The sequence below is a fragment of the Phocoena phocoena genome, chromosome 9, assembly GCF_963924675.1.
Source record: "Phocoena phocoena chromosome 9, mPhoPho1.1, whole genome shotgun sequence".
Lineage (NCBI taxonomy): Eukaryota > Metazoa > Chordata > Mammalia > Artiodactyla > Phocoenidae > Phocoena > Phocoena phocoena.
The window spans coordinates 30,542,774-30,565,284 of record NC_089227.1 but is presented as its reverse complement, the minus strand read 5'-3'; the positions used below and the strand labels follow the sequence as shown (position 1 = coordinate 30,565,284).

The 22,511-nt window shown below is 37.3% G+C and overlaps 1 protein-coding gene across 2 annotated transcripts; it reads right to left on the bottom strand.

The window, feature by feature from the left end:
* Window positions 1-923: 923 nt before the first annotated feature.
* Window positions 924-21,753, bottom strand: TRA2A (transformer 2 alpha homolog). 2 transcript variants are annotated; one of them, XM_065883861.1, is made up of 8 exons: window positions 21,560-21,753; window positions 11,043-11,176; window positions 7,470-7,635; window positions 5,809-5,997; window positions 3,527-3,642; window positions 2,300-2,425; window positions 1,767-1,834; window positions 924-1,598 (listed from the first exon to the last, which is right to left on the bottom strand). In XM_065883861.1, the coding sequence occupies exons 1-8, from the start codon at window positions 21,593-21,595 to the stop codon at window positions 1,588-1,590; spliced, it is 846 nt and encodes a 281-aa protein (XP_065739933.1). In that variant the 5' UTR covers window positions 21,596-21,753; the 3' UTR covers window positions 924-1,587. The 2 variants fall into 2 exon arrangements, with proteins under 2 accessions (XP_065739933.1, XP_065739934.1); XM_065883862.1 differs by having other exon boundaries at window positions 1,588-1,598; window positions 2,306-2,425; window positions 21,560-21,595.
* Window positions 21,754-22,511: the final 758 nt, after the last annotated feature.

Genomic DNA, 22,511 nt, shown 5'->3' with positions numbered 1-22,511 from the left:
GTGCGAGGGCTTTCTCTAGTTGTGGCAAGCAGGGACCACTCTTCATCTCGGTGCGCGGTCCTCTCACTATCATGGCCTCTCTTGTTGCAGAGCACAGGCTCCAGACGCGCAGGCTCAGTAGTTGTGGCTCACGGGCCTAGTTGCTCCTCCGCGGCATGTGGGATCCTCCCAGACGAGGGCTCAAACCCGTGTCCCCTGCATCAGCAGGCAGATTCTCAACCACTGCACCACCAGGGAAGCCCTGAAGAGTTAGCTTTTTAATAAAGATGTCTGAGGTACTTCAGTTCCGTAGATCCCACTGATCTATTATATAGATCATAATTATCTAATTTTATTCTCATTGCTTTGAGGAAGAAAACAAAGGAGGCTCATGCTCCTTTACCTTTTTAATAAAGGTCACCTGAAAAATCATCCACCTCTTCAGCCTAACAGCCTCCCCTTTCATTACATTACAGTCATTTAAGTGTGTTGTTTCCTATTAGAATGTGGGCTTCTTGAAGAAATGAACCGTATTATTTATCTTTCCTTCAGCATAGTGTTTGACTCAGAATACTCTCAATATTTCCAAGTTCGTTGACCAAAAAAGGGAGGAAAGAAAATGGTTTTTCAAGACTGAAGAAGAGGCACAGATTATACATTCAGGCGTAAGCAAAAATGTTAGGAAAAAGGAAATCCAAATTAATCCAGTTATATTTTCCCATTGTACCACAATAAAGAGACAGTCCCATTTTCAAAGAAATTAACTTTTATTTGAAAGGAGACTACCCTTCCCCTCACTATTTCTAAGGACTCTATACAATAGCCTACTTAAACCATTTCCCTAATACCAAAATTTCTAACAGCAAAGCATACAACTGCTCTAAATAATAAATAAGGGTTGTCCTTCACTGATTAAAATTCCAACACAAAAATCAAACTTTACGTTTTTAAGTTTTAACAAATGTATTTTAAATACAACATGTTTTGTAGGAGTCCACAAGCTTTTCATCTCTAAAAAAACGACATTTTTAGGGCTCAAAAATTCCATTCTTCAAAAGAAATGACCAAGTGTTTCCTTCTATAGCTTCAAACTTTCTACACTCAATTATTTGATTGCTCCATGCCACCCCAGACAAACCTGACATGACGGAACTACTTTATGTTACTAACTTTCCCAAAAGAAAGTTAAAAAAGGAGTTTGTAGTAAATGCAGCTCTCTAATACCATGTCTAATACAATATCTAACACAAAAGAAGCTTTAAAAAGATCATTTCTTTCCTCATTCGATTAGGCAGGAGTTAATTTTCTGTAAAAGCAACAAACAAACAAAAGAACATTTACAAAAGCATAACACTGGGGGTTCCTCTTTTACTCAAGATGCTTAACTACTCAAAATGACAATTACATCTTTAAGAATATAATAAAAGGGGTGAAAACAGCAATACAATCGACAAAGTGTAGATGCTAAATAAACCAAAGATGTTTGTAAGGGTTCTTTTTAAGGAGTAGGAAGGATTAGAAGCTTGGGGAAATCCAGAATTAAACAAAAAAAGAGAAAGGGAAAAAAAAGAAAGAAAAATATGTCCTCAACTGCAACCACTCTGTTTATCAATAGCGTCCTGGAAAAGAGTAAAAAAAAAATTTTTTTTAATCAAATGAGAATTATAGTTTGACTTGCCTAATATTTTCCCAACTATTAACAGTCACTATATACCTTAATTTTCTAAAATATAAACCATTAATTAGAAATGAGGTTCGTAATTCAACAAAAACAAAAGCGTACGTACTTGGGCTGTAGGAACGAGATCTTGATCGTGATCTGTATCGACTATAGTAAGGAGAAGGCGATCTTCTCCTGTAGGAAATAAAAGATTAATCAGCATATCACATAATCACTACACCGAGGCAGATAAAACCAAAAATTCCATCATTCAAAATAATAATGGACCTAAGAGGAAAGCTATTAAGTTTTCCATGTGCCAACAATACTAGAACAGTATTGGCCAATACAGATAATTAACCTCTTTTCTTGGTCTTGAGAAAAATCATGTTTCCTACTTTCAAGAAAGCATCATATAAAATCTATTTAATTTTTTTCTTTTCGGCCACGCTGTGCAGCATGTGTGATCTTATCTTAGTTCCCCGACCAGGGATCAAACCTGTGTCCCCTGCGCTAAAGCATGGAGCCTCAACCTCTGGACCGTCAGGGAAGCCCCATATTTTAAATATTTTTATTAATACACATTAAACAAAAATTAAAAGTGCCAAACACTACTACTATCATCTAACTTAGAACAGAAATCGTAAGTTAAAACATTACCTGTACCGGTAATCATAGTCTTCGTACCTGTCGTACCCACGATCATATCCTCTATCATAGTAAGAATCTCGACGTCTGCCACCTCCTCCACCTCCACCTCCACCACCACCACCTCCACCACCACTGCTACAGAAAAATGTGAAAACTCTACATCAGTGTGAATGATCACCTTCTGTCATCATTTAATATAAATGGATGCTTAAATAAAATGGAAGAAGGAAGGGAGATAGACGAGAGAGGAGAGATAACCCTTTCATGCTAATTACTTCCACGTCTCACTTTGCTGACTCCCATGGTATTCTGCTTTTGCTTCACATGTATAACATAAATAACCAGGAATAATTTCACGAAACTCTCCAAACTATAAAATGCTCTTCTATTAATGTACTATCCAAATCAGCAACACCTTTTCCATAAGGTGAAAAAAGCATCGTGCTTTTTTCCATAAGGTGAAAAAGTACCAAAATGCTAAGATGTATGTCCTATGACTAGTTCAAAAGCAGTTAATAAATATCAAGAATTTAAAAGTAACCAACCCTGAACACCAAAGAGAACTGACGTCCAGTGCTAAAAAATTTCAAGGTCTGGTGTTCAAACCTCTGGCAGTGGATTTAAACTCTAAGCCCTCTTTTTCCTGCTGTTTTCCCAACTCCTAATCATAGGGACATTATTTTCACTATTACTACTATTTTCTGTAGGCTCTCCTTGTCAAATCCTATATTTTCCCAAGAGGCTTCACATTAAATGAAAGCCTATATTTCTTCTTTCACTCTTAAGAAATACTGCCTTTGGTTATATTATATTAAAAAAACTTTTATAAAAGTCCCTATTTATGTTGTACACAATGCAAAACTGGCTTTTTAAAAAACAAACATTAATATCAGTAAAACCATTCCATATACACAGAGGCTTCCAAGGTCACATATACATTTAGAGAACATTTAAAAGCATACAATTTTCTAGTATCTAATATTTTTTCTATTTCTGTAGTACAAGAAAATAGCCAGGAATGCACTTCAATAGTTTTAATTTCTCCCCATGCTCAAATATACATATAAAAAAATCAAAGAAATAAAACAATTCAAAGAATACATATAGTCATATTAAATAACTTTCAATTCAAATTACAGAGAAAAGAAGTTTATCTTTTGATTAATCAAAATTTTGCACACATTTCTGGTGGATTTCTGGCTCCTAAAATTCAGCTTAGGAAACTTGAAATCTTACTGAGTTGGTCTGCCCATGTATATGCCTGGTGTAGGTGTGTGCGCTCTCTTGGTGATAGAATAATCTACACGAATTCTTCTACCATCCAGCTCCATTCCATTTGCCCTTTCCATAGCCTATAAAGGAGAACAGGCACAGAAAGTCATGCATAATTCACCAAGGAGAAACTATCAAAACTGCAAAAAAATTTAACACATTTTTCATTTGAAATTTCAAAAATTAAAATTCTCTAAACACTTCTTTCTCAAGTAAGAAGGGCTAGGATTTGATGTATTAATCTCTGCTATATGCATGTCAATAGTACTGAGTTCTCAACGTACACATGGACACTTAAGCAGGCCTCTGCTGAAAGACTAGGGGCAGCTACAGCCATAAAGAAGGAACCACACAACCCAGGGAAGCCTGAAGAATTCTGAGGCTTCAGTAACTAGCTTCAGTCTGAGCAACTCAAAGCAGAAACTGCAACTCAGTGGACAAGTCTAAACTAGTCAAGCCATTCCTTGAAAACTTGTAGAGCCATTCCTTAAGTAACACACTGCCACCTAGTGAACTCCAAATATAAAGGAACTTCTTAATCCGCCAGCAAGTGCTGTCTTTATGTCTGTGCTCACATTCCGTAACACTTTGCCCTTTGGTACTAATACCAATAAATGCAAAAATGAATCCAACCACTTTAACACATTTTAAGAAGTTCTCAGGAACTAAGTAAAGTTGCCATTTTCATTTTATCTTATCCAGAAATAAGCCTAAGAGGAGGAGGTGTGTGAAAAGACTGGACAAACAAGTTTCATATTAAAAAAATGTTTAATTATGATATTGTTTGCACTATGCACTTCAGGTGAGATATCCTGGTATTTCTAAATTTACACCTTTATCCCTTAATTGAAAACAGGAATAAACCAATCACAAACATGTAACAGTAAAAAAAAACCATTACTGTGTCTATCATAATGTCTATAACATAAATGCCTTCAACTCAGAGCATTATTTTGTTAGAATTATCCAGGGTTTTTCAACCACACCACTACTGATACAGTTGGGGCCTGCTAATTCCGTGTTGCGGGTGGCTATCCTGTGCACTGTAGGATGTTCAGTATCATCCCTGGCCTCTACCATCAAATAAAAACAGCGTTTATTGTTTCTGAAAGATACTCTTTTATTACGACTGCTTATACCGCAATCAAACATTGCTGATGCAAAGAGCAATAATGACCTATAACCACCAACTACTGTCACGTGTAAAATGGTACAAAAAAGAAATGCCAGTACCTTCCATTTCTTTAACAAATGACCTTCAAAAATTCCTTAAAATGGAATTTTCTAATTCAGTCACCATGAACTTTTAATATGGAGAAGGCAAGCCTACTGCTTCCTCTATAATCCATTATCTAGAACATGAGAATAGCACTATTTCAAATCCCTGACATTGATTAGGATCATTCTGTCAGGCAAATTAAGAATGGCACTAAACAAAAATGAAAAAGTACCAATTCTTTCCATGTATTATTTTCATTTATAGAACAGAATGGTAGATGAACTTAAGAGAATAGACAGACAAAGCTCTGTAGAGACAGGGAGCTAATTATAGACACTTACAAAAATTAAACAGATTAAACCTAAACACAATTCTTTTTTTTCTTTTTTTTCTTTTTGGTTGCATTGGGTCTTTGTTGTAGTGTGCAACCTTCTCACTGCGATGGCTTCTCTTGTTGCGGACCACGAGCTGTAGGCACACGGGCTTCAGTAGCTGTCATATGCGGGCCCAGCAGTTGTGGTTCACGGGCTCTAGAGTGCAGGCTCAGTAGTTGTGGTGCATGGGCTTAGTTGCTCTGCGGCATGGGGGATCCTCCCGGACCAGGGCTCGAGCCCGTGTCCCCTGCATTGGCAGGCGGATTCTTAACCACTGCGCAACCAGGGAAGCCCTAAACACAATTCTTTTAAAAGGTCAATGTAATCATTTGCTTGGAGTATGAATAAGGGTTATTCAAAAGAGAACACTTATATATACTTCACCTTTTCCATTAACTCAAACACAACCTCACTTTACAAAGCCGGATTTCAATAAAGATATGCCTATACCAGAGAGTATTAGCTGGAAAGTGAAACTGGCCATTCCAATTCTAATACTGAGAGGTAGAGTTTAAATCATGTCAGACAATGAAAGAGGACATAATGTTTACAGAACTGGGAGTTTATCAATCAGCTTTTAACAGTAACTCAATACTAAATAATGCACATCAGAAAATTTTCAAAATGACAAATAATTACAAAAACAAAATTACCTCCTTTGAGTCATCTATTCTCTCGAAATAAACAAAAGCAAATCCTCGTGATCGTCCAGTTCGCTGGTCATAAACCACATTGACACCACTCAACGGTCCATATCGAGAAAATACTTCGCGAAGATCTCTCTCTGTTGTGTATAAACTGAGGCCAAACACTCCTAGACACGTGTTGGGATCTGGATTTGCCTGTTGAATAAAGATGTTATTTAACTTTGAGCTCCAAATTAAAATAAAAACACACAAAAATACTTTGCTTAGAACACTTCACCCAATACACAAAGACTATATTGTTTCAAGTCACTTGGAAACAAGAATTTAAAAGAAAAAAAAACAGGCGAGCTATATTTTACAGTTCATAGTACACTCAAGCCTTCTTTAGAATATACGCCAGGCTGCATCCTGCATAAAAATGTCCCTAACTTTCTAGCCCAGCAATTTTCAGAACGTATCCTAAGAATTCATCCTTAGTTTAATGCCATATTTTTAGTTTATTCAAATGTTTTATATCCCTTATAGATTTGTACTCAACGTTGACTTCATCTGCAATTGCTGATTAGATTCTCCTCCTCAATTTTCATTCTTTAGCAAGGATAATCTTTCAAGGTTCCCACAATCCAGATTTGAAAAAATAACATGCAAATTTCAAAACATCATTAAATAATAGCAGACTCCACCATGGTTAAATACAAACAAACCTCAATGTCACATATCCAAGACTCAATTTCCTTATCAATAATAAGGTAACTTGACTCAAAGAGAGATTAAAAGTATTACTTCATTGGGGAACTTTGCACATTGCTCAATATAAGTGTTAGCTATTAATATTACTACAGAGCTTTTGCTATTTCCTTGCTACCCCTTCCCATGGTAAAACTTTTAATCTCAGTATTTTCAACTCAATTCTTGGAACATATTGCTTCTTCCCCAATTTCTTTCTTTTATAAAAATAAATTTATTTTATTAATTTATTTTTGGCTGTGTTGGGTCTTCGTTGCTGCACACGGGCTTTCTCTAGTTGCAGTGAGCAGGGGCTGCTCTTCATTGTGGTGCACGGGCTTCTCACTGCGGTGGCTTCTCTTGTTGTGGAGCACGGGCTCTAAGCACACGGGCTCTAGGCGCGCGGGCTCCAGGAGCTGTGGCACGAGGGCTTAGCTGCCCCGCGGCACGTGGGATCTTCCTGGACCAGGGCTCAAACCCATGTCCCCTGCATTGGCAGGCAGATTCTTAACCACTGCGCCACCAGGGAAGTCCCCAAATTTCATTTAACAACTCAAAAGTCAAAAAAAGAAAACACACTTGAATGCATGTAAACAATATTCATATAGCCAAGGATGTTTCTGAAGTACCACTTTTAAACAGTGCTCTAGCTCCCATAAAAGATGTTATACTATGACTAAATACACAGGAAAGACAAAATAAGCTTTCATTAACTTTGTTTTTAAAAATTTATTTATTTGGCTGCGTCAGGTCTTAGTTGCAGCACTTGGAATCTTTGTTGTGGCGTGCAGGCTCTACAGCACAGGCTTAGTTGCCCTGCAGCATGTGGGATCTTAGTTCCCTGACCACGGATCGAACCTGCATCCCCTGCATTGGAAGGTAGATTCTTAACCACTGGACCACCAGGGAAGTCCCGCATTAACTTTTAAAAAAACACATACCCTGCTGCCTGTATGTCTTCTCCGGTTAGACATTGGAGAATGACTTCGGCTCCTGCGACGCCGGTATTCTGGTGTATAGGACCTACTTCGAGATCGTCTCCTATGAGAGTGAGAATGGGATCTGGATCGAGTGTAACGTCTATGAGAATGCCTCCTTGACCTCGACCTTTGAGAGAAATAAATTTAGGTAAAGATACTGGAACAAAATGCCTAATGCTGTTAAAATCAAAAGCAAACGGACACCAAATGAAGGTTCCCTGAGCAGACAAAACCAGGTCAGTCATTAATTTACCTTAATCACCAAATACTGTGAAGACACTGCCTGCTCACCATATAAGCTGCTTTGTAACAACATACCACTGAGCCTCATTCCATGTTTGGCTGGAGTGCTCCCAGTTTGCAAAGTGTCTTTTTGGTATGTGTACAGTAAATTTTTACTAATTATGTTCATGATTCATTGGTTTTACTTTCGCTTTCTGAACTTTTGACAATGCCAAGGACCTATACCTATATATATCCCTGCTTATTCTCAGCTCCTTTCCCCTTTCAGAGGAAAAAGTATTCTTCCTCACTACAACTCCTCCTTGTTCCCAGTCTATCCCTTCTAAATTCACTCTTCCCACCTCACCTTACAAACATGTTAAGGCTCCACCTTCTTTAGAAAGAAAAAAACCAACTGGCACTAGCAAGAAAATTCTTTAATATTCTACAACATGGATAAACCTTGAGGACATTATGCGAAGTGAAATAAGCCAGTTATAAGAAGACAAATACTGTGTGATTCCACTTAGATGAGGTACTTAAGAGCAGTCAAAATCATAAGAGACAGAAATAAGATGGTGGTTGTCAGTGGCTGGGAGGAGAATGAGAATCATTGTTTAATGGGTAGAGTTTCAGTTTTACAAGACAAAAAGAATTATGGAGACGGATGGTTGCACAACAATATGAATGCATTTAATACCAGTGACCATACACGGAAAAATGGTTAAGACTATAAATTTTGTGTATTTCACCACACACAAAAGACAAAACAAACCATCAACTTCCATTACCATCACAATAAAATCGCTTGATTCTTATCACATTTTCAAAATAGTCCTATATTCCCTCCATTGTTAAGTATCATTTCCTTCCCAGTCTTTCCTTAGCCTGCTGCAATCTAGCATCTGCTAAATTAACTCGTCGCAACCTAAATCCCCACTAAACTAAGTCTTCATGTCTAATGGTCTTCATTTCTTCAAGCTTTCTACAGCATCTCACCAATCTCTCTACTGCTGATTCCCTAGTTCATCTCCTATTTGATTATTTCCAATTGCTCACAGTCCTTTTTCTTTGCCTATTAATGCAAAGAAAACGCTATTTCTTATTACTATTCATATGATCTATCCTTAAACACCCAGACCAGTAGTCATGAAAGTCATACAAAATAACTTCTATGAGGTATTCAATAAATGATATAAATGCTAAGGGCCAGAAAGTTTAAACAATAAAGCTAGGAGACTTAATAAGATTCTACTAGGGAGACAGGGGAAAAGTATTCTAGGAATACCAAGAACAAAGGTTCCTTAGCAAGAAAACATGGAAATGTGATTAGAGAATTGCAAAAGAGTATAATCTGCTAGGAATTAGGATACTTATAAAGGATGGAATGAAAATGAAGATGACGAAAGGACTGGGACAAATCTTGTGTATGAAGCTTAGAGTACAGCTTTATTGAAAGGAGGCAAACAATCTTGAGTGGGAATGAAAATAATATGAATGGCCTACTATCTACAAGAAATTAATCACTGGCCGGGGTGGGGGAGAAACAAGAAAATAATTTGTGTTTTATACGAATAATAAACAGGACATTTCCTATTTTCCTTAGCACCAATTTATAGCTTCAATTTAAAATATAAAAAACATTAATAAGTTGTCACATAAAATATCAATAGTTACATTTAAATGCAGTTGGTCCTTCGTGTGGAGGGCTGACTGTACCATGCCATTTTATATAAGGGACTTGACCATCTGAGGATTTGGTATCCGCAGAAGAACCAATCCTTCCCCAACAGATACTGAGGGAGGACTATAGTAACAAAAAGTGACGTTAATTTAATATCTTTCAGGACTGCTTACCTTTTCTCTAAGTCAGATAGTGATAAATATTACGAAAAAAATTAGGAATAAGGGAATAAAGAGTGTGCATGGTATTTAATGTTCTCCAGTGATACAAGAGCAGAGAACTGCATCAAGTGATATGAGAATATCTTGATGGAAGAGAATTCTAGGCTAAGGGCAGCAAGTACAAAAGTCTTAAAATGAAAATGTGCTCACTTCTGTTTCTACACCTGAATTCTATCTAGCACTATTCTGCACATGTGGATTCAATTAATTATGTAGAGTGGTTAGCAAATCAAGCACTAGGCTGGACCCTGGATACAACAGAGAAAAAGACATAGCTGTGGATTGCACGAAAAGTACGCCTTTGATTCTTTTGTCTCATGCCCCCTTGCAATCACACTCTATTCAAAGACATAAATTACCTCTTTAAAGAAGAAATTACAATGACTTATCAAACCGACTGTCCAGGTTGTTTTTATTTATTTACTTTAAATTTTATTTATTTGTTTATTTATTTGGCTGTGTTGGGTCTTCGTTGCTGTACGGGCTTTCTCTAGTTGTGGCGAGCGGGGGCCACTCTTCATTGAAGTGCGCGGGCTTCTCATTGCGGTGGCTTCTCTTGTTGTGGAGCACAGGCTCTAGGGGCATGGCTTCAGCAGTTGTGGCTGTGAGCTCTAGAGTGCAGGCTCAGTAGTTGTGGCGCACAGGCTTAGTTGCTCTGCAGCATGTGGGATATTCCCGGACCAGGGCTTGAACCCGTGTCCCCTGCATTGGCAGGCAGGTTCTTAACCACTGCACCACCAGGGAAGTCCCAGGTTGTTTTTCACTGTTTTTTCCACACACCAGTACACCTGGGACATCTGATACAGTGAGCCTTGCAGTGGCTCACTAGAGTCTTTGTTTTAATCAGTGTAAGTGGTAGTGGCTGGGGCTCTGAATCACTCCAGGACCACTTCCTGCCAATTGTATCTGACCAGAGTTCCACACTGGATCTAATTAGTTAGAATCTTCAGGTAAAGGATGTAGCTGGAAGGTGAAACTTGAAAAATCTTCTGAAATCATTCTGATAACCAGTACAACATACATACATCAACCATCTCTGCACTAAACTGCATGCCAAGTCTCCAATGGAGAAAATTACCTTTTTGTTGTGTAAATATTATTGAAATAATATCAAACATTAACCTTCAAATGCCAAGCACATTTAAATCAAACAACACATTTAATTTGTATTAATAGCTAGCATCAGATTAATGGACGAAGGGAAAATTCTACCTTATCTTTGTATCTACTACGTATCATTCATTTCTAAACCACAGATTAAAAAAAAGACTTCATGATTTTGAGTCTTCAGTGAAATTTCCACAAAAAATGCAACAAAAATGAGGGATTTGGTAAAAACCACTTTGCCCTGAAAAATCCAAGAAAAGCATTTTAAACATACTTACATATTACTTTAAACACACTTACCTGGATTTTGATCTTGATCGAGAATGGGATTCAGAGTGTTTGGAAACTCTTGATGGACTACGAGATCCTGACCTGCTCTCCGATTTTACACGAGCAGGAGTTCCCGTTGGAGATTTTGACTGAGAGCGAGACTCCTAACAAAGAAGACAGTATTACAAATGGCACTGGTCACGTAGATGCCTAACACCTAACATTTAAAGTACCGTAATTATTTATATTGATTGCTCCTGAAAAACAAATGGTTAGGCAACACCCTCCAGAAAAAATTTCAGCTCATTAATAACCCATTGTTAATACTGCTAACTGTCCTCAATAATTCCCTACTTGAACCAGATCACCAATTCTCTATTAACTAAGTAATCATGCAAATTCATCTACAACTTGATCATACAGACACTGGAACATAAACCATACATTTACTTAACCTAGGACCCATTCATTCTTCCAGATTCTTTTAATTCTACTTCACTCTTGCTTTCTACTTCTCTTCATTCTTCATTGAGTTTTTCATTTTTCATACTTCGTGTATTCTTCCCCAATTCAAACAATTCAAAATAGCCTTAAAAAAAAATATTCAAGTGCTTCTATCTGACCAATCTTCTGTTCAATTTTTTCCCCCATTCAATTTTAATTTTCTGATCTTTAATACTTTTCATTAGCCTTCTTTTATCTTGATTTATCTTCCACATTCTTGGAAAAAACTCTTCAATTTCTTCACGAACATTAACCTTAATGGAAAAAGAACATTTAGTATATTTAAGCACGTGGGGATTATAAAACTCTGCTGGAGTTCAGAATGTTATCTACCAAATGGAAAAGCCAGCAGGTAAAGTGCAAATAACTAGTTTATTAAAAAAACAATTTTATAATCTTTAAAGTTGTTCAAAAGTCTAGTTTCTAACAATTAAAGAGAATTTACTGAATTTCTCTAAATGTTTTTACCATACTCTTCACCCTCCTCCCCTTTCATATTTCATCCTAGTTCCTAAAACGTGAACAGTTTTAATATAAATACTTAATTCAAGCATAACTCTAACAAACTGTAACCCCCCCACCTATGCCTTAAGTTTTCACTAATTTATAACCTGAAGATTCCAAGTGATCTTAAAATAAGCCTTCACTAAGCCATGCTAAGGTATCAAGATATAGTTAAAGCAAAGCATCATAGGCTGAAAGATTTGTACACACCTATCTAAACTCACACATTATAGGACACATGTTGAGGTTCAAAGAAGTAAAAAAAATTAGTAAAATCACTACCATCTCCTGATTTTGTTTGACCACTATCTTTGCTCACTCTGACTTAACCAGAAAGATACAACCTGAAATAAAACAAGCATACTGAAAAAAACCAAGGGGAAAAGAAAGTATGAAATTTAAAAAATTTCCCCTTTGGCTTGTAAATTCCTAGTAGTAGATGTATTTTTGCAACTGAGCCATTTTAAAAATTCTATTTTATCCAATGAAGTACATAACGTACATTACAAAATTAGTATCATGGTCTTTATTGTTTATCCTACCTCTTTTGTTCATAGTTTTTGCATATTTTATGCAGCTATGCATACTTATACTCCCTTCAGTAACTATATCCTTTATCAGAAAATTGACTGGCTTCTGAAGAAGCTGGATATAAAAAACTGATTAAAAGCCTGTTTGTTTTTTTTAAAATTTGATAGACATATGAAGCACTTATGACCGAAGTTGGATGGACAGTGTGGTTTCTCTGTCCACTTAAGCCTTGATTATTAGTGAAAATAATCCCAATTTCACACCAATTTTCATTTAGGCTATTTATTAAGACTATCACGCAACTTCCTTAAAGTTTTCCTTCAGGTTTAATATCAAAAGACTTATTCATCAAGGACAGTACTAATGCTGCTAGGCCTATTTATTTTTTTCAGATGAAAACAAAATCAAAATACATAGCTACCTTTCTGTTTAATATCAGCTTTTCCCATTTATTTACCTACAATAAGTCTTTCACCACATCTCAGATACTTGCTAAATTTCTGGACAGATGCCTGGAGCAGGCACAGCAACTTAGGCTTTTTCATTCACTGAAACTGTAAAAGCAGCACATTCAGGACTAAAAACAAAAACAAAAACAAAACAAAAGTATGGCTAATTCACTTGTAATTGAAGCCTCACAGGCCAGTTCATTACCTATAATTCATTAGGTAAAAATATATTCCCCTCTCCCTTTTGGCTTTCCCTCATATAAAACAGATCCCCTGGTATAAATCTACAAACATCACCACAGCCTTTGTTATACATATAGAAAGCTTTGAGTTCTGTGACACTCTAAAGCCTTTTTTAGGATAGAAATCAAAATTTTATATATTAGGTTTAAGCCTTCCATCATAAAAACAATAGTTGAAAATTATTCAGTAGTGCTGAAAATAACCACTTTTTAGGTATTAATGTTAACAAGGTAACTCCGTAACAACTTAAAGTTTAAATTTTAAATCCCATTTCTGGTATAGCAACGCACTGGAAAATATGCAATTTTCCTTTTAGTTTGTTAACAAAAGCATTAAGATATGACAGAATATCTTTTCAAAAGACATCAGCAAATTTAAAAGAAGGCTTGCTTTTTATTATCCAAGGTGTCACATATACGTAAGTTGCCTACTCTTCAATTTTTATATCAGGGAAACCTCAAACTACATATTTTTTCCCCCCGGAATCATTCAAGATTAAGAAAGAGTAACTTCCCTTTAACTTAAAAAGATGTCAATAATTTTAACTTCCAAAAGCAATTTGGAGACTTATCTATCTAAAAAGTAAATCAGTAACTGTCAGTAAACTTAAAAGAATAAACTGTAAAGCATAAAAAACTTTCAACCTTCATAATTATTTTTACTATAATACTAAACAAACGCCCTGTCACTGTAAAGAACTGGTAGTTTAGTCTTCAAACACACATAGTCATATTCACCATTTTAAAATAACATTCCTCAAAGGCTGATAACCAAATAAATGCCACTTTCACCAAACTGTGCATTGGCAATCAGGCAACCATAAGCCCTTTATGGACAAATGCTGGATTATCCTTTTCTACCTTTGACTTGTCTTCATTATGAAATGGTAATTTCAACTTTTTCCAAAGAAATTCATACAACTATTCAGAATTTGGAAACGGAACTGAAATTGCGAAGAGAAAAATAAATATTGAGAAGGGGTGTTACCTGTCCTGTTTCACTGGAGACTACTTAACCTGCTTTTAAAGCTGTCCAGTCAAGAAGTTCTGCAAATTCTTCAGTAACCTGCATCTAGACCCACTGACCATTAAAAATATAGTGCCTACTTGAAATGGGCAGATTAATGACTCAACCAAATCATACCACGAATTTTAACAGAAATATATCTTAAGGAGGCTTCCAGTCTACCTTACCTACTATAAACGAGGAGCTAGGCAGAACGTTCTCACAGTACAACCTGCTTAAATAGTGTCCATTTTGGTTTATTTTTTTTTGCGGTACGCGGGCCTCTCACTGTTGTGGCCTCTCCCGTTGCGGAGCACAGGCTCTGGACGCACAGGCTCAGCGGCCATGGCTCACGGGCCCAGCCGCTCCGCAGCATGTGGGATCTTCCCGGACCGGGGCACGAACCCATGTCCCCTGCATCGGCAGGCAGACTCTCAACCACTGTGCCACCAGGGAAGCCCCTGTCCGTTTGTTTTTTGAACTATTTTTGAACTATTTTTTATTAACAAGATGCCTCTGGTGGTAGTTGAAGGACACAGCCAAAAATAAAAAGGCGCTAACTACAATTACTATAGTGTATCCAATACAAGCAAAGAACTATCTTTCTATGTATAAAAATAGTATAACCATGTACTATTTTTTAAACCAGGAAAAAGGTTATTAAATATGTTCATGTCGAACATGAACGATTCCTACAGCAAACAATAACTTCAGGGTCTTTTAATACAGCTAGTATATTATAGATGGGAAAAAAATTCTGACCATATGTATACTTAATACTTAAAGCCCATTAAAATAAACCAATATAAATGCTATGCTGTAACCCATTCTAACATTATGGCAAGGCAAATTCCAAGGCAAACGCCAAGTAAGAGTGCCAAGTTTACAGAAATTCAAGTCTATATGAATATAGTATACGCTTTTAAAACAAATTCTCAAAATTATATTTCCCTACTACTTTGTAAAACTGGAGATTTCCACAGAAACATACGAGTGCATTTAGGTAAACTGTATGTGGGGGTGGGGAGGATTTTAAATTACCCAAATAACTTATATTTATTGTACAAGAATTTCCTTCTTTAGGATTTGAGGGAAACCTGTGTTTACTCACTTCTTTCATTTCAGTCTACAGAAATAGCAGTTCTGCCTCCTTCCTTTCGAGTATGATAGACTGCTTCTTTTACAGATTCATCCTTAGGCTTGTAAAAGAAATACTTTCACTCTCTTTTTAATCCATAACTGGTATTAGAGCAATTTCTTAAAAAGAAAATACCGATTGCTCATAACATTAGCTATTTTTAAATGGTAATTTCCCCCTTTTTAAAGTCATCCCAGTATCTGCATTCTAAGTAAGATTAAAGTGGTCTTTGTACCTACAAAGGCTCACACATATTCCAACCTGTATGTCTTTATATTCTCTAAAGTTTGGAATAATTTTGGCAATGTGTTAGACAAATTATTAAGGAATTGACAGTTAATCAAATTTAAACTCATGTCACACTGTGAAATTACCTGTAAAATCTACAAATCTTCTGTACAAATTTTATTTATTTATTTAGTTTGGCTGTGCCACAGGGCTTTGCGGGATCTTAATTTCCTGGCCAGGGATCAAACCCTTGCCCTCGGCAGTGAAAGCTCGGAGTCCTAACCACTGGACTGTCAGAGAATTCCCTTCTGAACAAATTTTAAATGTGGCTCATAAACCGGCTGGCTTATATGCCATGATCAATTGTAATGTCCAAAAAGCTAGTGTGTAAGTGGCAACTTCAAAGGTACAGAAACAAGTATAAAAAGGCTAAAGAGGTTTAACTATATTAAAACAAACGACTAAGAACCTGTTACAGAATTCCCTACTTATGTTCTCATCTTCTAATGTCATGGAGTATTTACAAATCTTGAATAAGTAAGACTACAGGGCTTTAGTTTCAAGGAAAAAAAATAACTTTTCTTCTACCTCAGATTGGTCAGGCCTAGTCACTCACTTTGGTGAAAATCATGAGACAATAAGGATTATACAGAACTACATACAGCAGTAACTTAAAGGAGGGAGGGGAAACAACACTTCCTTCTGTTATTCTCTTCTCAACTTTTCTTTTTTTAGTGTTTACTGATTCTTTTCCCCATCTGATCGCTACCATTTTCTCACCTCCACTTCAGTCTTACTAAATTGGTTATGACATGTGTACAAATAATCAGTATTAATTCAGTCAGCTTGTGGATATATACCTTTTATAAAGGTCCCAGGGTTAGTTACTTGATGCCTGAGCACCCACTGATGCTATCAAAGAGGTTTTCGCACTGTTCACAAGTTCTAAAAAACTATTATGCTGATTACTCATGGCTATTTCACACCTGTTACATTACACACTATACCATAAGTAAGTAACCCCACTTCATTTACAAAATTAAGTCCATAAACAAAGTTTATCTGTATTTTTTTAATGACTCTCATTCTTAAATATTTAAATCTCTTGATATTCTTTCAGATCCCAAGACTCTTTATACTTGTTTTAGGAATGGTACAAATCATAAAAAGTATCTACAAAAAATCTGTAAAATTAGTTAGGCACCATGGGTATGATTAGTTGCACTGCTCTTTTTAAAAATCCCAACTTCTGCTTATAATGAGCAAATTAGCACCCTTCAGTGAAAGAAACTCAAATACAAAAATTTGAGTATTAAAACGTCACCTTAAGTTTCACAAATTCTCTGCTTAAATGGATGGGGGAATAAAAAAGCATTAAAATTGGATAAACCATAGTACTTTAGGGAAAAAAAATTAAACCCAAGACACATGACTATCCCCCAAGTTTAATACCACTGCTACTAAAAGGAAGCCTTACCCTTTTAAGCCTTACCCTTTTGCAACAGGTTGATGAGATATATAAATTGCTTAAGAAGGTGAACCAAGTTTTGTTTTTTTTAAAGCTAAAGTGCTAACATTCTTAATCTGTAACAGGGATTCAATCGTATTTGTATTCTTAAAAAAAAAAAAGAAAGAAAGAAAAGAAAAAAAGAAAGGAGGTATTTTTTTTTTTTTAAAGGAACCAGTCACCAAGCTGGGTTTTTAATGGCATAGTCATCACCCTTATTATAATTACAAACCAGGGTTCAAAGAAGCAAAAAACCACCAAAAAAACAAAAAGCAAAACCTCCCCCATTTCTGCTATTCTTCAACAAAATATCTTAACACACACAAATTTAAATTCCAAACTGATACAGATAAATTTGTGTTTGGCTCTTCACTTTTATCATCCAGGTAATCATCTCATATATTAAGACGGGGAACACTAGGAGTCGCTTTAAAATATTCCAGCTACTCAAGAAGCCAGAATAAGCTCTGAAAAACGGACGCCAGAGTAAGTAGTATTCTTCCTCTTCAACTATTCTAAACTATTCTACAAAGCATAGACAATTGTGGAATTATAAGCTAGAGAATCCTTAACCTCTATTAAGAGCACTGGGCCACTGTCAAAGAAAAAAATTGGACTTAACGTTTTTCTAAGCTTCATTCAAAAAAAAATTAGAGGTAGAGGGGAATAAGTAAAATAACAAGGAAGTCTTAATTTCTGTCCCCCTTAATTTCTATCAAGGACACTAAAATTTTTTGAGATTGAATTTTAGTTGAAGTTGTATTCTTTTTCTGAAGATGACATTCAAAGTCATAGATCAAGTGCCAACATCACTCCCAGCTCCAAAAGACATTTCCGCTTAAAATTCTGTTAACTTGATATACATGTCCCAAGCAAACTGCTTTAATGGACCTACTTATTGATATTTTATCAGCACCACTATTCTCCTGGATCCCTTAAAAATGTCTCGCTCATTCTTTACATCCCACTGTTGTCCAGTTTAGATCAGATTTTTCATAAGCTCCTTCCTTAAATATTTCAAGTGTGCCCTGCTGCTCTTCCTATATTGGTCTCATTCTTTGCTAAAATTCCTTTCATTTTGCCACTCCCAGAACTAAAAATCCATAGATGGCTCCTTACTGCATACTGGATTAAGTCCAAATTTCTAAATCTAGAATTCAAAATCCTCCATTATCTGACTACACAGTCAAATCTATCATGTCTCATTAGTCCAGCAACCTCTTCCTTGTCTCATCCTTATAATCAATATTCGTATTTCCCTTATCATAATGTCCAGCATAAGTTTTACATATTAAAGCTTTCCCTTTCCTCTAAGCTCACGGAACTGCTCAGCTTTATTTTCTGAATTCCTTATTAATTCTATCACACAGCACTTGATTATATACTTACTTTTACCCAGATGTGAGCTGTCAGTCATCTTAAATCAGACTCCAAGCTCTCTTTCCCTCAAGAACACCTGGCCTTTACTAAAAAGGTAGTGGATGCTCAACAGTTTCACCCCAGGCAGAAGGGAAATTGGTCGGTTAACTGTTAGGGTTACTTATAACAAAATTCAGCCAATTATATTTTCTTTCCTAAAGCTCTTTTACTCCAGTCCTTTGAAAATGCAAGAGATATTAATATATAATGGAAAATTAAGCTCCTGTCATTGTTTTCAGCAAACTCCATTAATGGCTCTGAGACACTGAAGTGCAGTGTGCTCCTTTAAAAAAAGTAATCAAAATATATACACAGCATAGTTTAAGTATACAATGAGCAATGGACTGGGACTTGTAAATCTCAGATTTCTGGCTGCATGGTCTTCTGGACCTAAGTTTTTAATTTCTTAAAATGCTAAGAGTTCTCCAGCCCTTGCAAGATTATGAGCAGTATATGAGAAAATATGTCAAAGATGGCGGGGAGGGGAGGAGATGCTAAAATGCTATAGAAGTAGTAACTATTAGTACCAGTCCTGATTCTTTAATATGTTCCGCAGTCTCTAGGAACTTACCCTCTAATTTTAAATATCTTTTCAATAAGATGGCGTTAAAATGTGTTGTTTATTCTATACATAAAGCAAATGAAATCTGAATACTGACCTATGTTTTCTCTAATTTGTTTTAGTCAAAAAGTTTGAAGTATAATAACAAAACACCTCAGAAACATCATTTGAAAATCCTTTTTCTGAGGCTCTCTAAAAGGTTACTACATTTAGATACAAAGATAACACAACAACTGTATTCTATAAAACCTTTTTAAATTGCTGGTTTGTGGTTAGTTGATAAAAGATCACTATAGTTTTAAAACCAAAAGAACTGGTGAATATGAAACTGCTTTAAGAGAACAACAACAACGACAAAGCATACACCCTCAGAAAAGTTTCTGGCATTTTAATTCTTCACCCAATTATGAATAAAGACAAATACCTCAACCAACCAAAAAAAAGAAAAGGTAACAGGTGAATGTATTTATTATACAATCGGAGTTCATTAATACTAAAACACATTTGGGTATCACATGTGAAAAAATATTTTCTATGACCACAAACACTCTAAAAGGAAAAGGTAAAAACCTTTTTCTATTAAAATAAATTGTTAATGCCTACATGCATTTTAGCTTAAAACTGGGTGGGAATCTTACATTTATTTCTTTCTCAGATGGGTAAGGTAACAATTACCTAGAACTAGCCAAATTCAACCTGATGACTACATAAAAAAATAAGAACTTAAAGGAAAACAAGGTCCAAAACAGTAGTCCTCTTCACTTCACCACAAACCAAAATAAACATTAACTGCCCAAAACTGTACTGAAGTTAACTGAAGATTAACAGACAGCAAAATTTCTTCCCATAACTACCTAACATTTTCAAAACAAGAAGCAGCTTATGACTATCGACCACCTAAATACCATTACGATTTTAAAAACTTCTGTTGTGACAATCAATACCCCATCCTAAAAAATGAGCAGGTTCAACTATTCATTAATATCTAACGCTCCAGATTTTATTAGAGAAATCCAATCTTAAAGGCATTAAAGATAGCTTTCTTTGTCTCTAACCTCAAAAAGAAAACCCTAAATTGACCGTCTGATTTAACTGTCTGGTTCCAGATGCTTATCTTATGAACTTCTTATAAAAAGACAAAATTCATTCCATCCAGCATACACCTGAAGTGTTTTTTATGAGGTTTCCCCTAGTGACCAAAATGCCAACACAAGAGCCGGAAAATGCTGTCTGGGGACTGTTTTCTTTTCAGGGTTCTACACTAGCTCACATCAATTTTCACTACGAGGGTAACTTCGGAAATATAACCCAATCATTGCTAAACGTTCTAGTATCTTTAAGCTGAGGATAACGTATCTTTGTGATGTTTATATTCATCACATCCAAAATAATGAAAAACTTTGAGCCCTCTTTCCTGGGGGATGGGTTGAGAAGAGAAATGGAAGACAGAGGGCCTGTAATTTTCAGGTAACGTTTTGAGTTAAGAGAGTAGCATAGCATTAACTACTGTAAAAATACTGAGCCATGAAATTTGTTCAGTTATGTAAGATTAAGACAGAAGATTCTCTTTTTTGTTTTTTGTTTTTTACCGTAAAAACCTGTAAAGGAGTGGTCAGTGTTGAGGTGAAAGGTCATAGGAAGAAAAGCATTAAAAGGTGAGATATAAAGAAGAGAAAGAAAAAAAAAGCCCAACATCAAGGAATTCGAAAAATAAGGCGTTATAGCATTTCCACATTCATTTTGAAGTGAAAGGAAAGCAGAAGGGACATTAAAGGAAAAGGGCTCCTCGCGTAGTTTTCCCCTCACAGCTCTCGTCTTAAGAACGCTTAAGGGTCGGTGCGGTCGTTGACTAACCACTTCATTAGGCTCGTCCCACCTTCAACCTCAAGGCTTTCGCCTTTATAGACGCAACGCCGCCGGTTCCAACAGAGACGCGGCCGCTCACTGCAATAGAGAGCCAAGGAGACACAGGCCCCAGCTAGTCCCACGCCAGCTTCTCCCCGCCCGGACAGCAGCCCCGCGCACTTTCGACCCCGAGACCCTCTACGATGCTCGGGGTCGCCAGAAACGCCACCGCAGGAAGCACCTACCACTATCCGGCCAGGGGGAACTCCCTGCCGTCTCCTCCCGCCCCACCGGGACCCACACCTCGGAACAGAGATAAGGAAGCCTCGGGGTAGGGAGAAGGCAGGGCGCACCGCTGGGGGAAATCAGACCCAGGGGTCCAGCTATCAGTCTCCAAAGAAAGGGGGAAGGGGAGGTTATCCGTGGTGTTTGGGGCAAGAGTGTAACCCAGAAGCCATCTTGGGATGTGAAGAAGCGACCTCGATGGCTCCAGAGGTTGCTCCCCGTGGGCCCCCGCAGAACTCCCCGCAACCCCGCCCGACCGCGCTCGTCCCAGAAAAACCCCGAGCATCGGGCCGCCGCCGAAGACGGCTCCCGCGGCTTTGTACTCACTCTGCCCTCGAAGTTGTTCTCCTCTACATCACTCATGTCGGCCAGGCACTCCCCAGAACTAAATAAGAGACAGGTCTCGGCTTGAGGGCCGATGGCCTAATCAACCAGCTGACTGGACCGTGGGGAGGAGGAAAGAGTCGGCAACAACAGCCGCTCCACTCCACTCCCACTCGGTCGCAGGCTCCGGCAAAATGGCGCCGATGCCGCCAGAAACCTTCTGGTCTCCCGAGTGCGCGACGTAAGGAGGCGGAGCGTCTCTGTGATGTCAAGTGGCCCCGCCCCCAGCGAGGTTTTGTGGTGGCCCCGGCCTAGCAACGCGGGCAGTCCGAGCTCTGACCCTCCGCATCTTCGAGTCCCATGCCCACCAGACCTCCGAACTTCAGACTCCTTCCGACGCGTCAGTCCTTTTGAAGATTTTCAGTCACCAGATAAGCTTTTATTGACCTTGGTCCCTTTATATATTTTCCAAGTGGATTCTGATGGAACAGAAAAAACTGGAATCGTCTACATAATTAGTAGGCTTTTTTTTTTAATTAGTAGGCTTTTTATTTTGAATGTTTTCCGCACTCTTACTTTTCTCTGCCCTATGTAATACTATTGAAGTAATATAGGCACAGATGGGGTTATAATGAAAAGTCACAGTTCCTTGCTTCACTCCTCCCTGAGACAGCTGTGTCAATTTTATTTTTAATAATGCTTAGTTCCCTACTAATCTTAGGGAACTAAGAATTATTTGACTTAGTTCCCTAATTTTTAATTAATTAATTAATTAATTAATTTTTGGCTGCATTGGGTCTTTGTCGCTGCACGCAGGCTTTCTCTAGCTGCAGCGAGCGGCGGGCTAGTCTTTGTTGCGGTGCTCGGGCTTCTCATTGCGGTGGTTTCTCTTGTGGCGGAGCACTGGCTCTAGACGCGTGGGCTTCAGTAGTTGTGGCTCACAGGCTCAGTAGTT

What these genes read in the sequence shown, in the direction of transcription:
- TRA2A (XM_065883861.1), bottom strand. Translation starts at nt 21,595, where the DNA reads ATGAGTGATGTAGAGGAGAACAACTTCGAGGGCAGA. An exon ending in GAAGACATACAGGCAGCAGG is followed by an intron (nt 5,998 to 7,469) that starts GTATGTGTTTTT and finishes TTTATTCAACAG; the next exon opens with GCAAATCCAGATCCCAACAC. An exon ending in GACTATGATTACCGGTACAG is followed by an intron (nt 1,835 to 2,299) that starts GTAATGTTTTAA and finishes TATTTCCTACAG; the next exon opens with GAGAAGATCGCCTTCTCCTT.